The following is a 16,355-nucleotide window of genomic DNA, read 5'->3' on the forward strand; positions in this document are numbered from 1 at the left end:
ATTTGCCTTTTTGTGACTGACTTACTTCACTTAGCATTAAGTCCTCAAGGTTCATCCATGTTGTAGCGTATGACAGAATTTCCTTCCTTTCTAAGGCTGAATAATATTCCATTGCATGTATATACTACATTTTGTTCATGCATTCATCTGTCACGGACACTTGGGTTACTTCTACCTTTTGGCTATGGTGAATAATGTTGCTTTGAACATGAGTGTACAATTATCTGTTTGAGCCTCTGCTTTCAATTCTTTGGGTATATAACTTGAAGTGGTATTACTGGATTATGCAGTAACTCTATTTTGAATCTTTTGAGGAACCGCCATACTGTTTTCGGGATGGCCCCTTTTTGATGTATATTTTTGATTAGACCTTATCAGCTGGGTGTATGCCTAACCAAGGAAGGGACAATGGGGGCAGGTCCAGACCTCCTGAGTCCCTAGACACACCTCATTCCTTTTATTTCTGTCCTAAAACTTTTCTTTCAAAAATTTCCCCAGTTTGGCTAGTCCACAGTTTCATGAAGAGGTTTGGGAAATGCTTTTGGCACTCTATGTGTTAGGGTTCCACTTCCCTAGGTGCCAGAGAGGTGGTGGATAGAGAGGTGGAGCTGTGTGTGGGCCCATTTTTGCCAGGTTTGCTTCACCACTTGGGTGCTCAGCTGGGCATGAAGCCATTGGGGCAGCTCTCCTCTTTGTTTCCAAACAGGGTGTTCAGGAGGGAGCCATGCTGGGGTTTCTGGATTTATATATTTTGACACACTAGTAGTATACAAATATGTTTAAAATAGGACAACTGATAATTATTTAAGTGAAAACTTGGACTCTTTGTCTAGTGCCATGAATCCTTGCCTAATGGTTAAATCTAGCAGCTGGGCAGAACATTTTTGGTTAATGAGTAAGAAAGTGGCTCATGTACAGTTTCAGAAAAGTGAAAGGAGTTCTCTTGGTCTTTATAGAATCTTAGTGATCGAATGGGTTGCAGATTGAGAAGTCATCTTGTCCACCACCCAGTGCTAGAGTATTCTGCAGGTCCCATGTGTGCATTGCATCTTTGTAGGAATACTGCTTGGGTCAGGGAGCTGCTTCACCTGTCCTGTTTTTAGACAACTGCTGATTATTATGAAAATTAAAGAAAAAAAAAGAGCTCAAATAAGCCTCTTGCTCATTGATCCTTGTTCTCTGGAGCAACATGGGCTGACTCTGCACCCTTTTCTAAATTCTTTGGATATTTGAAGAACTATTTTGTAGGACACAAAATATGGAAAAAAAGCTAAATAGGTTTAACAATTCTCAACTCATCTAGCAAAGTATCCATCTTGTGGCTTGAATGGCTTCCCATTGCTCTGAGGCTAAAGTCCTACAACTCCTGCAGGGCCTAGCCTTTGCCTACTTTTACAGCTTCAGCTCATACCACTCTCCCCTTGGTCACTGTAGTTCAGGCACCTTGCAAAAATGTTTGTAACCTATTTTTTATACTCTATGATATACTATGTACAAAATGAAAACATGCTCACCAAATTACAGATGTCACAAAACTAAGAGGAAGAGTCAGTGTATAAAAAAAAAAATCAGAATCTGGAACAATCTAGAAAGATCTGGGGCCAAATAAAGATTAAAATTGAACAGGGATATATGTAAAGTTTTGAATTTAGGATGAGAACCTATAGGTTTTTGTTGCCTACAAACCCTATATGAATCAACAATGTCACTTGCTTTCAAAAAGCTAATGTCACTTTCTAAAAACAGCATGGTGTCTAAAATTGGAAGGACAAGGTCCCACTCTAAGCTGTGCTGGGCTGGCCATATCCTGAATAGTATACTAATTTCTGGGTAACAAGTTTTATGAGAGATATTGACAAGCCAACATTGGCCAAGACTCAAGAGGACAATTTTGACAAATGTATATGGTCATGAAACCACCACACAATCAAGGAATAGGTATAGATACACAAGGATATTTTACATCCAACACAGTACTTACTGTTATCCCAACTATTTCCATCATCCCCCAAAAGTTCAAGTGTAGGTATATGTAAGCATCAGAGGGATGATTTAATTGGGGGGAGGGTTAGGGAAATATCCTTTCCCTTTTCCTTCCATACCTTGGACTTACAGGTGATATGGCTCTATACTCATCAATTTGGAGACTGATGTATAAGACCATATTAAAGAAATAGACTCCAACAAGTTCAGTGCTAGGATTGTTGAAGCTCATCATGGTGACCTTCTCACTGTTTATGCAGCTGGGGAGTAGGGAGTAGGGGATATGCATAGCTGATCCTGTTAGAATAATACTTGAGGCCATTTCTAGAATGATTCAATATTTCACTGTTGAAGACTGAGCAGCTATTATGCTTTTTAAGATTTCTTGAATTGGTATTGCTTGCTCAGTGTTTTGTATTTCTCTATTTCTTAAAATATTGATACCTAGTCTTACTCTAGCCAGACTCGGGGTATAGAAAACCTAGGAAAGTAATGGCAACTAGAAAGAACAGTGTGAAACAAACAAAAGAACAGGTTTTTTCCTTTTCTCTCTGTTTTTCTGCAGTGCTCTGTATCTGTGTCTGTATTCTGTGGTGCTCAATTAGGCTGAGTTCGGCTGTAAGTAATAGCAAACCAAATGTAAATGATTTAAAATCACAATAATGGGACTTCCCTGGTGGTGCAGTGGTCAAGAATCCGCCTGCCAGTGCAGGGGACATGGGTTCGAGCCCTGGTCTGGGAAGATCCCACATGCCCTGGAACAACTAAGCCTGTGCTCCACAACTACTGAAGCCCGCATGCCTAGAGCCTGTGCTCTGCAACAAGAGAAGCCACTGCAATGAGAAGCCCGCGCACCATAACGAAGAGTAGCCCCCACTCGCCACAACTAGAGAAAGCCCGTGCACAGCAACGAAGACCCGACGCGGCCAAATATAAAAAGAATAAAATCGCAATAATGCTTCTTGTGGTCTTAAAGTCTGGCAGTAAGTAGATTCTTAGTGCAACAATGTCATCAGAAATGCTGACTCTATTTCTCCTTCCATTCTGCCATCCTCAGCGTGTGGCTGTGTCTTCCCAAGTGCAAGTTGGTTAGCACAGTTCCAAGCTCTACATCCTCATAGAACATGTCTCATGCAGGAAGGAAGGAAGAAAAAAAAGACTTTCTTCTACATGGCTCTTTTATCAGAGTAGAAAATCTTTCCCAGAAATTGCCCCCAGCAGACATCACATTAGGCAGGACTAACTCAACGTGACTTAGTCATGGGAGGACAGAATGACCATGATTGGCTCAGACCAATTGGACTCATTCTTTGAGTCCAGTTGGTCTAAGCCAATTCAAGACATATTTCTTTCTGAATGAAGTCAGGGTTCTGTCAGTAAGGAAGATGGGGAGATGGTGATTGGGTGGACAACCGACAGTGTTCATCATATTCTTCTCTTCTCTCTCTGATGTCATTTTTAGGATTTTACCTACTAAAAACCTGCTGATGTCTTCCAAGTCTGTATCTAGTTCTAACTTTTCTTGAGTTCCAGACACATCATCATCTGCCCATTGTACATCCGCATCTGGGTGTCCTGCCAGTAGCTCAAGTTACGTGTCTAAAATGGTACTCATTATATTTCATCCTAGAACTCCATATTTTCACCAAAAATACTGATTAAGACACCACTGCTCACCCTCTCTCCAGTAGCAGGAAACTGAGAGTCATCTTGGACTACTCCTTCTCCACTACTTCCCACATCTAATTCCAAGTTCTCTTGATTTCAACTTTTTCCAACTCAACATACTTTGTATCTATGCTTTCCAAAAGGATCCATTAGTCCTTAATGTGGCTCTGAATATGTGAGTTTGTATGGACATAAGAACACATGTGTTGTGTGTAATATGAGCTTTAAATGAACCTGGGAATATTATCATTCTTATGCCTTTTATGCATACTGGCAAGCTAACAAAGGGGAGAGAAAACCCATAAAATCTTGGTATGGTTTTGTAACACTACTTATAGTTATTTACTTTTATTATCTGTTCCTAATTATCATGCTGTAAAATAATGATTAAGACAATATGTAATTATGGGCCAGATTTACTTTTTTCTAAATTATATTCAATTATGATTGATAATAATGTATCAGTTCACATTGTTGATGGTAATGTAACACTACGATTGGATCACAACTTCTAGAACCTAGAAGAAACGTTGCTCATGTTCCAGAAAAGAAAGTTGAGATAACAGTTGTCCTGTGGTTGCCAAAGTTAGGTTCATCCCATTTTAGCTAGTAGGACTTGAGAGCAGGTGAAATTGAATGACACAAGAATGACAAAGGCGGAGGAGTGAAAGAGTTTGGCCAGTTACCAGTTCAAACGAACAAGGTAATTAATACAAATTTATTATCGTAATTACAGAACTCCCAGGTACTAGAATACAGAGCTTCACAGCAATGGAAAAAGCACAACTTGGATCAAAGTGCCTTAGTGCCTGAAACTCATTCAGCCTGGAAAACACTGTCTACTATTGTTGAAGATACATGGGCATACTCAGAGACTGCAAAGAATTGCTATAAATATAATAATGTTACAATTATCTTAGAAATAATATTTATAAATATATAAGTGTAATAAATAATAATTTAAAATAATATTGCATCCTTTGCCTTCTTCTTGAGGCTCAGCTTCAAGAAGTATTTTACTAAAACGAGCTCACGGATTGGCATAAAATACTGTTGAGGCAGGAAGGATATAGCCATCATTCCCTCCATTTTGAAGATGATCAAACTGAGGTCCCAGAAACTTACAGTGTTTGATAAAGGGTCCATCAGCAACTTAAAAGCAGAAGCTAAGCAGTTGGAATGAAATCCTGGGTCCATGGCTTCTCATTCCAAATACTATGGTGGGTATTTCTTAGTATTCTTATGCCTTAGTTAACCCATCTGTAATATGGGTAGAGCCTTTTTGGTAGCCACGGTCAGTAGCCCTGGCCCTCCCAAGATTGTATGCATAATAATAATTAAAATGATTGGTAGTTTGCAAAGCATGGGGTGTTCTTTAAATAACAAGCAACATTATATGTTAGTGTTGGTTCTACTAGACTTTGTGCCCTCTCTTAGAAAGAGAGTAAATATTCATTTAGAGTTAAAAAGGCTCAGCACATGCTCTGAGAGTGACTAAGAGTGCAGGATTTGACTCCTTCATGTACATGGTACATACAGATTGTCAACACTTCACAAGTAAGTAGACTCCACAGTCAAAGCTGAAAGTCAATGATAGAGGGCGGGCCCCTTGCCAGGTGCACCAGTTTTTCTCCCTTTGTGGCAAAATACAGCTTGGGATGGGCAACTGATTTGAAGTGTTGCATACTGCCATGGTTGCTCCAGAGGAAGAGGAGATCGGTCTCATCTTTGATGGTTTGGGGTGTCTCAGGCATCTCCTAGGATAAGGAAAACAAAGATCTATTAAAAGAGAAGAGGAAGATGGTAAAAAAAGAACTGATGCTCAATTCCTTGGCGTTTGGTCTTCATGAGATACACAGTACTTTAGGACTATGAGTAGGTAACATGATGATATAGGTTCTTCATTCATTTTTTCATTCAGAAAGCATTTATTACATGCCTGTTAGATGTATGGCCCCATCTATTCATAATAATTGGTTTCCTCAGTTAACTGGAGAGAAATCCAATGTCATCATGAAGATCGCCAAAGACACTAGTGTCTCACTGTATCCTGACAGGTAGGGCGGAACATTCTTCTTGTCCTGCCTGAACATGGGAATAGAACATTTTGCATCAGATATGAGCACTAAGGACGCTAAGACCTGGAAACCTTTTGACCTCTAAATGTACAAAACATACTTTGGGAAAATAACTTAGAATTTAGACATGTTTATCTCTGTATTTAAGTCAACAACTGAAGACTGAAGAAACCCAAATCTCACACACACACATACACAAAACTTTCCAGGCATATTAGAAGCTGAATCTTTTCAATACAATTTTTTGAAAATTGTGATCCCTTTAGACGACACTCCTCTTGTTCCTCTTGCGAGTATGAAAAAAATTTAACAGTACTTTCATGGAAAAACAAAATTCAAGTTCTAACTTAAGATGCTTCTTCTCTATTCTTTTAATAGAAAAGAACTAAATACCCTTTTGAGGTTTCCTTGGGTTTTTCACTGTCAACAAGGATTTTATTTCTCAAACCTATTTCTCTCCCAGTTTCCCCCTCTTCCTCTTGTTGGTTCTATCTCCAAAATATAACCAGATTCTGTCTCCTTCTTTCCACCTGTCTCACAACTCCCACCCCCACCCACCCTGACTGTTACTACCACATCTTAATCAGATTTTCTCTATTGCCTCCTTTCTGATCTATTCTCTGAGTTAGAAAATATAAGTAAAGTCAGGATACTTCCCTGTTGGAAGTCCTTTCCTCTATTTCTCTTTCCTTTTTTTCAGGGTGTCCCAGCTCCTTGGGTGTCCCTTCTGATCTTTGAAGCTGGCCTTGTAAAGCTCTAGGGCTGGGTGCACTCAGATCCCTCTGTTTGGAATGGCCCCCCCCCCCCACGGCATGTTCCCTCTTAGCAGCAGCTCTCATCTCTAGGGAGCTCTGTGTAAAAAGCATGCTCTCATTTTCTCTATCTCAGCGCCCTGTTCATTGGCTTTACAGCATCTTGCACTTTTTGCTGGTTGTTTGGCTCGTCTATTGTCTGTGCCCTTCAGAAGAGTGAGTTCTATAAGGCTTTGGCTCACCACTGTCTACTGAGCTGTTGACACTGCTTGAAAAATAGAAGGCTCTCAATAAACAACGTTTGTTGAATGAATTCACAAATGAAGCTACTGCCCTACTCTATAGACATCACTTTCATCTGACTTGATCCAGGAAGAGAGACACATGCATCCACGTAAATCCTAGTTAGGGTGGGAGCAGGGGTTGGACTTTACACATTTACTGAATAAGAGTCACCCACTAATCAGTGGAGAAAACATCTGGCTCTAGTGGGCATGTGTGTGTGTCTGTATGTTTGGAGGGGAATGTGGTAGGAGAGATGAGGCTGGGCTGAGAGAGAAAACTGGTACCAATGGAGAGAGAGAGGCACTGCAGTCAGAAGGCCAGGGTTTGAGCCGTGGCTCCCAGCTTTTGCTTTGTACCCACTGGCAGGTGATTAATCATCTGTGATCTCAGTGGCTTATTTGACACTCTTGGAGGCAGGCCCCCTGGTACTAAAGCCTACTGTCATGTAGGTCAGATAGTAGATGTCAGTAGAGCTCAAAGAGGGATGGAATAAACAGATGCCCAGGGATGGGAGGTGAATAGGACCAGGCAGGGAAAAGAGAAAGAAGAAGAAGGCAGTTTGCCTTTTATGTCATTTTGCCACCTCCACCTCCACAGATCCTGCCTAGAACTGCCTCTGAATATAGTGGGTAAGAAGTAGGATGGGGGCTTCGCTGGTGGCGCAGTGGTTGAGAGTCCGCCTGCCGATGCAGGGGACACGGGTTCGTGCCCCGGTCCGGGAAGATCCCACATGCCGCGGAGCGGCTGGACCCGTGAGTCATGGCCACTGAGCCTGAGCGTCTGGAGCCTGTGCTCCGCAACGGGAGGGGCCACAACAGTGAGAAGTCCGCGTACCGCAAAAAAAAAAAAAAAAAAAAAAAAAGAAGAAGAAAAGAGGACTGTGCCATCCTGCTAGGGGTGTCTGCCTCTTGGGATCATCTACAAATGCATGGGTTGTAAATGAAGGTAAATTGGAGACTGAGAACAACTGACCTTTAGCAATACGGGTTCGCCTTCGTTTTGAGCACAAACAAACAGTTGAGTTTTTGAGATTCTTAGAGTCACAGGAAGTTGAGTATCATCTCCTGATGTATAAGCAGCTATGTCAAATTCCACTGGCAAAGAGAAAAGCCAAAAAAAAAAAAAAAGTAAATCCACTGTATTTCTGTAAAATCAAGTGTTTATGAAGATGCTGTGTGTGGGCTTCCCTGGTGGCACAGTGATTGGGAATCCGTCTACCAATGCAGGGGACACGGGTTTGAGCCCTGGTCCAGGAGGATCCCACATGCCACAGAGCAATTCAGTCTGTGCGTCACAACTACTGAGCCTGTGCTCTAGAGCCCACGAGCCACAACTACTGAGCTCACGTGCTGCAACTACTGAAGCCCACATGCCTAGAGCCCGTGCTCTGCAGCAAGAGAAGCCACCGCAATAAGAAGCCCGTGCACTGCAACGAAGAGTAGCCCCCACTCACCGCAAATAGAGAAAGCCCGCACATAGCAACGAAGACCCAATGCAGCCAAAAATAAATAAATAAGAAATAAATTTATATATATATATATATATATATATATAAAAGATGCTCTCTGTGTGTGTGCAGTTATGTCCCCAACTATGGTGTAAGTACCTGAAGGTCAGGAATGGAATTTATACATCTTTGTATCCTTCACAATGTCTGCCTTATTCACTAGACAGGTAAATACTTGGTTAATGGCTTTAGAATTTTCTATGTTGAATGAATGCTTGGGGGCTGCATATTTATTGAATCTCTTATAATTATATTAGTGGGATAAGACCCTGGAATTTGTGAAGTCATGAGTAAAATGGAGGGGTTTAGAAGCTGATACACTCATATGTTGCTAAGGATAGTGAAAAGTAGTTCAGTTTTCCTTAGAGAACAATGCTCAATAAGAGCTGTAAAATTATTTATGCCTAGAAATCCAGCATCTGGGATACATTCCAAGAAATAAGCTCATAGAGAAAGAAATAATTTAAACAAAGACATTTGCAACTGAATTATTTAGAGCAAACCCAAGGCACCAGCATAGCAACATGATTGAATATTCTAGTGCCATTAAAAATGGCAAATACATATACTCTGTCAATATGTGGGAAAATTGTGTGAAATAACATTAAGTAGGAAAGTAGAACATAAAATAATTTGTAAATGTCTTAGAGTGGAAAGCATGTTAGCTGAAATATATCCAATCAGAAAGAGCCCTGCTTGTTTATCACAAAGTAGCCTCTTTGGACCTCTGAAGATAATTTTGTTTACTGATGACATGTCCTTAAGCTAAAATATGTACACCATGGAAATTGGATCATTGTGACAAAATTTCTTGTATCCTAAATTTCATTCTTCAGAACATATTTGCAGCTTATTGGCTACTTTGCCTCACAATTATGTTATCAGAGATAATGATTCTTGGGCTTCCCTGGTAGTGCAGTGGTTAAGAATCCGCCTGCCAGTGCAGGGGACACGGGTTCGAGCCCTGGTCCAGGAAGATCCCACATGCCGCGAAACAACTAAGCCTGTGCACCACAACTACTGAACTCACGTGCTGCAACTACTGAAGCCCTCACGCCTAGAGCCCATGCTCCACAACAAGAGAAGCCGCAACAATGAGAAGCCCGAGCACCACAAGGAAAAGAAGCCCCCTGCTCGTCGCAGCTAGAGAAAGCCCGTGTGCAGCAACGAAGTCCCAACACAGCGAAAAAATAAACAAATAAATTTATATATATATAAAAAAAGCTAATGATTCTTCCTAGTTTGATGTTATTTGGAAGTTTGATCAGCAGGCTCCTCATTGGCTTCTGAGTAAATTTGCATAAGTCACTGAATATTTCTGAGGCTCCGTTTACTTACCTTTAAAATCAAGGATAAGACTATCTCAGAGAACCAAAGGAGACAGTATCTCAGAAAGCTTTAAACTGCACTTAGAGCTTTCATAGCTAAGACACTTCTCTCTTGTTAAAGCTTCCAGATTTGGCTGAAGTTCCTGTCCTTGCCCAGAATTTTTACGAGGGGTGATGTGCTTCATCCTATTCTAGATAAATCGTGCAAAGCCAGGAATCTAGAGAGGTTTATTCTTTAAAAGCAGAAAGCTTAAAAGAAATACAGAAATAAAAAGGGTGGGGGAAGATGACAGAGTTGTCCATTTACCTGCCTCATCCGGATTATTTAATGCAGCAGCCATGAGGTATTGACCTGACGGATGTAGAACTATACTTTGATGGAGGGCGTCATTCAGGATGTATTGCTGTTGGATGAGCTTGATAAAGTTGTATTTCATGTTGCTCTGGAAGCTGTAATGTGCTGATCTGGGCTTGATGATTTCTAAAACCGTTAACACGAGCTCAGATTAATGTCCAAGGACAAACATAGATGATATACATGCTCTAATACAAGCTACTGAAGGGACATGAAGAATATCCCAGTCTAGGTGAGGAAACTGAGAGAGAAGTGAAATCACCCTGTCAGCAGAATTGGTTCTAGGATTATCCCTGTGGTTACTTATTTGTTTCTTTTTAAACTTAGATTCTTCAGGCAATAGTTTTTTTTTTTTAAAAGATTACCTGTACAACTTTTTTGGTTGTTTGGAGGTTTGTAAGTAACCAGGAAGACTCCTTGTATAGTCTCCACCTATATTTTCAAATCAATGCACTCTGAGAAAAAAATGAATCCACTAGGAATTTTATATGTCACTGAGGTGCAGGTCTAAATGTCTGCCACCTTTTTTTTTTTTTTAAATCTTTATTGGAGTATAATTGCTGTACAATGGTGTGTCAGTTTCTGCTTTATAACAAAGTGAATCAGCTATACATATACATATATCCCCATATCTCCTCCCTCTTGCATCTCTCTCCCACCCTCCCTATCCCACCCCTCTAGGTGGTCACAAGGCACCGAGCTGATCTCCCTGTGTTATGCGGTTGCTTCCCACTAGCTATCTATTTCACATTTGGTAGTGTATATAGGTCCATGCCTCTCTCTCACTTCGTCCCATCTTACCTTTCCCCCTCCCTGTGTCCTCAAGTCCATTCTCTACGTCTGCGTCTTTATTCCTGTCTTGCCCCAGGTTCTTCAGAACCATTTTTTTTTTTTTAGATTCCACATATATGTGTTAGCATACGGTATTTGTTTTTCTCTTTCTGACTTCACTCTGTATGACAGACTCTAGGTCCATCCACCTCACTACAAATAACTCAATTTCGTTTCTTTTTATGGCTGAGTAATATTCCATTGTATATATGTGCCACATCTTCTTTATCCATTCATCTGTCGATGGACACTTAGGTTGCTTCTGTGTCCTGGCTATTATAAATAGAGCTGCAGTGAACATTGTGGTACATGTCTCTTTTTGAATTATGGTTTTCTCAGGATATATGCCCAGTAGTGGGATTGCTGGGTCATATGGTAGCTCTAGTTTTAGTTTTTAAGGAACCTCCATACTGTTCTCCATAGTCTGCCACCTTTCTTTTTATTTTTTGAAAAAAATTTTTTTATTTTGTTTTTTCTATCTACCACCTTTCTGAACAGGGGTATATGTCAATAGCTTCACAAATCCTCATGGCTCTGAATAATTCTACTTCCAGGAATATTTTATTCTAAGTAAATAAATGATAGAAATGAAGATTTATTGATATGGTTCTTCATTGTCACATTACTTATAATGGTAAGAAACTGGAGCTCTAAAATGTCTTTTATTTAGTGACAAATGAAAAAAGTTGGATATTAAATTGTATGTAATTGACCTAATAATGTTTAACATGTATATTCCTGTGTGTGCCTGAACATAGGAAAGACTTTAAGGAAGGTAACATAGTGCTGGCAGTGGTAAACTCTGAGGGGTAGTATGCGTATGCGTGGTTTTAATTTTCATTCTTGTATTTTCCAATTTTCTAGGTGAACATGTGTTAATATTTAGCTGTTACTTTAAAAATATTAGGTTTATATCTCATGTGGAGGCTTGTATAGTGAAGGCATGGGAGAAAAATCATGACTTCTATAGTCAGATAGAACAGATTTGGTTTGACACTTTACTACTTAACACACTGTGAGATTTTGGGCAGGTCACTATCTCACTGAGCTTACTTTCCTCATATATAAAACAAGAGTGTAGGATTGTTGTGAAGGTTAGAGATAATGCAGCCATTAGTAAGTTAGTAGTGTCAGTAGTATTAACAAAATAGTAGTAGTAATAATGCTAATAATAGCTAACATTTTTTAGGTATTTTCTACGTGCCAGGCATTATTTTAGTCCAGAAGCTTGCAAGTATCGACTCATTTAATCTTCACAACAGTTAGGGGATTACCCCCATTTTACAGTAGAGGAAACTGAAGTACAGAAAGGTTAAGTAACTTGCCCAAGGAGACATAATTAGTATGTGGAGGAGCATAACTTCCACAGTGGAAGTCACCCACTAACAGTATATAACTGCTTTCTGTCGAAAGGCGCAAAGTCACATGACCTTAAGAATATGGCCACGAAGTGAGCCTGTGAGCAGGTATGCTAAACTCAAGCCACTGCTGACCTCTTCCCACTGGAGAAGGCTAAAAATTAATTTTCCTTTCTTATAGTTACAGACGAATGGTTGGTTGCCCTCTTGTTACTCAAGGTTTTATTTTTCCCTGTACTCTGCTGTCCCCATTTGCTTAAAAGTAGAAAACAAAGATATTATTGCACTTGACCCCTTACCTTCTTCTGTATCATTGGCAATGTCTTCCAGGTCATCGTCGGTGAGGAACTGATTTAAACTCAACCATCTGTTCTTCAGAATCTTCCCGTTGGCTGCCACCATCATCACATTTTCCTTGAAGGTAAGCTTGGATGTCTTAGAGGTTTCAGGGGTATTCAGAGACATATATTTATCTATGCAGTCCTGATGAAGTGGTTCATAGCTTGCATCATAGAAGGACTTCTGTGAGGAAGGAAAATGAAAACTGAAAAGTTGCCCATGGCCATAGAATGAGACTCCTTTATAATAGGAGTTTTATTCAACAGACTTAGAGAGAAGGATGTCCATTTTGGTCTCGGGTAACCCATGTTTCATCAGTCTTTCCCTCCTTCCTCCTTTCCTCCTTTCCTTTCTCCTTCCTCCTTTCCTTTTCCTCTGCCTCCTTCCTCTTTACCCACTTCCTCCCATCCCTCCTTTGAGGATTTCCCTGAAAAGATGTGATCTCTGGGAAGGTCTTTGTCATCCAACCACAGACTCAAAAATGAGATCTTGTTATACTTAGTGAAGTAAGTCAGAGAAAGACAAATACTATATGATATCACTTACATGTGGAATCTAAAAAATAATACAAATGAACCTATATACAAAACAGAAAAAGACTCACAGACGTAGAAAACAAACTTATGGTTACCAAAGGGGAGATGTAAGGGGGGAGGGGCAAATTAGGGATATGGGATTAAGAGATACACACTACTGTACATAAAATAGATAAGCAACAAGGATTTACTGTATAACACAGGAAATTATATTCAATATCTCGTAATAACCTATATCAGAAAAAAAAAACGGTATCGCTATGCTCTCCTCCTGAAACTAACACAATATTGTAAATCAACTATATTTCAGTAAAAAAAATGACATGTTGTAATGAAACAGGTCTACAAGTGATCTTAGTGAGTGGTAGCCTTCTAGTCAGTTCCCCCTCAGGAGGTCAAACACCTACTTGACAATGCTTAAATATTTTAGAAATACTCCCCTAGGTATAGCTTTTAGAACTAGTACCAAAGACACACAAAGCAGTACCTATTTGTGGTCTCCTAACCAAATAACACAGCATGTGAACGGCTGCAGATTTTTTACTTTCAACTGGTCTGCTTCTTCCACCTCAGCTTCATGGGCTATTACACTTAGAGGGCTATCTCTAATCTCTGGAGCTGGTGTTAGAGAAGGTGTCAACAACACGTCACTTAAGGAGACAGAACCCTGGTGAAGTGGCCCAAAGGGGCTGTCCCAGGATGGCAAAACCAACATTCTGATTGAAGGCTGACCCAGAAGACTCCATTCTTGGAGTTTCAGGTGAGTTCTGCTCTGTTCTGGGAAAATCTGGTGACCATGAATGATGCCATCAACTGTTAGTGCAAAGAGGCAGTTGGTCTCACTTATAATGAAAAAATGCATGTCTCTGGACTTCTAGTGAAGGTAAAACAGAAGCATCTAAGATTCAAGCCATTGTTATACTAGTGGAGAAAATACTGCGTAAACACAGCAATCTTATAAGAATTACAGTCATATGCTTACCTGATTCAGAGACAGATGGTCAATTTCGGAACTGTATTCTTCATTTTCACTGTTAAACAAGAGGATGAGAATTTAATTCTGTTTGTTATATCACTACAGTCACTGGGCAACATATTTTAATAACTATATTAGCTTTGGGTAACACACACACACACACACACAGCCATTACTGTCATCTTTGGAAATTAAGGGCCTCTGTGCATACACACCCACGCAGTAATTTGTACTTGATAATTTGGAATTAGTAATCATCGGGCCAGGCCTTGAACTCTACCTGCTCTCTACCTATAAAAACGAGACTTGGCTAACCAACTGAAGATTTGTAATTGAATTTCGGGGAAAAATTTTAAGCTCCTCAAGAGAGAAGAAACACTTTTGAAGCACCTCATTTAAATTTGAACCAAATGGGTTATACGTTACACTTTGCTTTCATGTATTTACTAAAACAGATTTAATCATTTATACTTTGCCAAATATCCAGGCAACATTTCCATAGTCTAGTTTGTGGTTAGTGTATCTTAATAGGTAATGGGAATACCATGTTGGCTTAAAGTGTTACACAATTTTAACTTTTTATTCATTATCTTTCTCCTGTGTCTGAATGAGATTGACCGTGTATGTTTCACATGCTCAAATTGCTGTGAAGCCATTTCCTATTCCAGATTGAGATCAAGAAGTTTTCCTGAGAAAGGTTTCTCTTTCTGACAATCCATTAAAACTCCTTACTGTATCAGGGCATGTGAACCAGACAGAAGCTGTGTCTAAGTAGATGTTGAAAACCACTAGGACTCAGCAGCCCTTAAAAGTGATCTTTCGGGCTTCCCTGGTGGCGCAGTGGTTGAGAATCTGCCTGCTAATGCAGGGCACACGGGTTCGAGCCCTGGTCTGGGAAGATCCCACATGCCGCGGAGCAACTGGGCCCGTGGGCCACAACTACTGAGCTTGCGCGTCTGGAGCCTGTGCTCCGCAACAAAAGAGGCCGTGATAGCGAGAGGCCCGTGCACGGCGATGAAGAATGGCCCCCCGCTTGCCACAACTAGAGAAAGCCCTCGCACAGAAACGAAGACCCAACACAGCAAAACTAAATAAATAAATTAATAAACTCCTACCCCCAACATCTAAAAAAAACAAAAACAAAAAACCAACCTGATTAAAAAATGGGCAGAAGACCTGAATAGACTTTTTTTTTTTTTTAAAAAAGTGATCTTTCTAGAATGGCTGCCTCCCTGTCAATTTCACCTCAGTTTAAATTCTGGGTTCTGTTTCCCTGGGTCTTCACTGAACCTGCCCTGACTTCAGAGGTAGGACACATCTTTACAGCCTCTGCGGGTCTGGCCCAGCTGGATTCTAATGTACCTTGATCCCCTCATTAAATCACAAGAGACAGAAGCTCTTTCCTACCTGTAACAGTTCTTCAGGTCTTCAAAGAGGTCGGGGACTTTGGCCATCTTCACTTCTGCAACAGAGAACACCAGTAGCTGTCAGTCCTGCCAGCCTCTGAACCAGATGCCAGCAACGAGAACCACCTCCCCTTTGTGTTTCTTGAGACATTTAATGAATGACTTAGCTCACACTCAGCACTCTTCTTTTCACTCCCTTGAATTATTTGCATATGTATCTGCCTCCTCTGCTACACAGTAAACTTCTTTTAGAATCTTGGTAACCCTTATGTGTCCAACCCAACGCACCACACATGGTAGGCATTCAACGAAAGTTTGAATAAGTAGAAAACAAGAAACAGAAAACCCCCAACAAGGATGAGATATTTACCTTACACAGATGCAAAAGAGAGGCAGCGTTAGAAATTCCCAGTTTTCTCCTAACAGTTTTTGGTTGTAGAGATTCCCTTCAAGGAAAGCCCTGGCTGCACTCTCCAATGCCCTCATATGTAACCAGTTCCTCTGTCCCTCAATTTCCCACCAGTAGAGAGAAGCATTTTCTGAAATCTGACTGTGATTCTAACTCACACACCAAACCAGAGAGGGATGGGAAAGGAAGGAAGAGGCTTTAGCTTCAGAGGAGGCAGTTTGAGAGATCACAGCCAAGGAGAAAAACAAAAAAAATGTGTTAATATCCAAAGATGTGATAAGGACTTTACCTTTGCTGACTCGAGCGAGCGACAGTGAAATGACTTGCTCTCTTTCCGTGTGGAGACTGTAGCCCCAGTCGGCTTTCTTCGCCTTTTGTCTGCTCTGGAGTGGGCGTGGCCATGATTGCACCACTGGAAATTCACAGGGAAAAATTCTGCTTTGTATTTTTTTAAGTTCATTCAACCTTATACTGGCCAAAATAATGACAAACCATATACTTGATCATAGTGTTTGCAGAGATTCCAGGAGTTTCTGACTTGGTT

At 40.5% G+C, this 16,355-nt stretch overlaps 1 protein-coding gene across 2 annotated transcripts; it reads right to left on the bottom strand.

The window, feature by feature from the left end:
• Positions 1 to 4,355: 4,355 nt before the first annotated feature.
• Positions 4,356 to 16,144, bottom strand: IL1A (interleukin 1 alpha). 2 transcript variants are annotated; one of them, XM_060169021.1, is made up of 7 exons: positions 16,101 to 16,144; positions 15,404 to 15,458; positions 14,003 to 14,051; positions 12,445 to 12,664; positions 9,909 to 10,082; positions 7,739 to 7,860; positions 4,356 to 5,408 (listed from the first exon to the last, which is right to left on the bottom strand). In XM_060169021.1, the coding sequence occupies exons 2-7, from the start codon at positions 15,448 to 15,450 to the stop codon at positions 5,226 to 5,228; spliced, it is 795 nt and encodes a 264-aa protein (XP_060025004.1). In that variant the 5' UTR covers positions 15,451 to 15,458; positions 16,101 to 16,144; the 3' UTR covers positions 4,356 to 5,225. The 2 variants fall into 2 exon arrangements, with proteins under 2 accessions (XP_060025004.1, XP_060025003.1); XM_060169020.1 differs by having other exon boundaries at positions 12,445 to 12,667.
• Positions 16,145 to 16,355: the final 211 nt, after the last annotated feature.

This window comes from Lagenorhynchus albirostris, chromosome 13, assembly GCF_949774975.1.
Source record: "Lagenorhynchus albirostris chromosome 13, mLagAlb1.1, whole genome shotgun sequence".
NCBI lineage: Eukaryota > Metazoa > Chordata > Mammalia > Artiodactyla > Delphinidae > Lagenorhynchus > Lagenorhynchus albirostris.

Excerpts from the sequence above, each read along its gene's own strand:
- IL1A (XM_060169020.1), bottom strand. The coding sequence starts at position 15,450 with ATGGCCAAAGTCCCCGACCTCTTTGAAGACCTGAAGAACTGTTACAG. Across the intron at positions 12,668-14,002 it reads ACCATCTGTCTCTGAATCAG|AAGTCCTTCTATGATGCAAG; the intron begins GTAAGCATATGA and ends CCTTCCTCACAG. Across the intron at positions 7,861-9,908 it reads AAATAATCCGGATGAGGCAG|TGGAATTTGACATAGCTGCT; the intron begins GTAAATGGACAA and ends TCTCTTTGCCAG.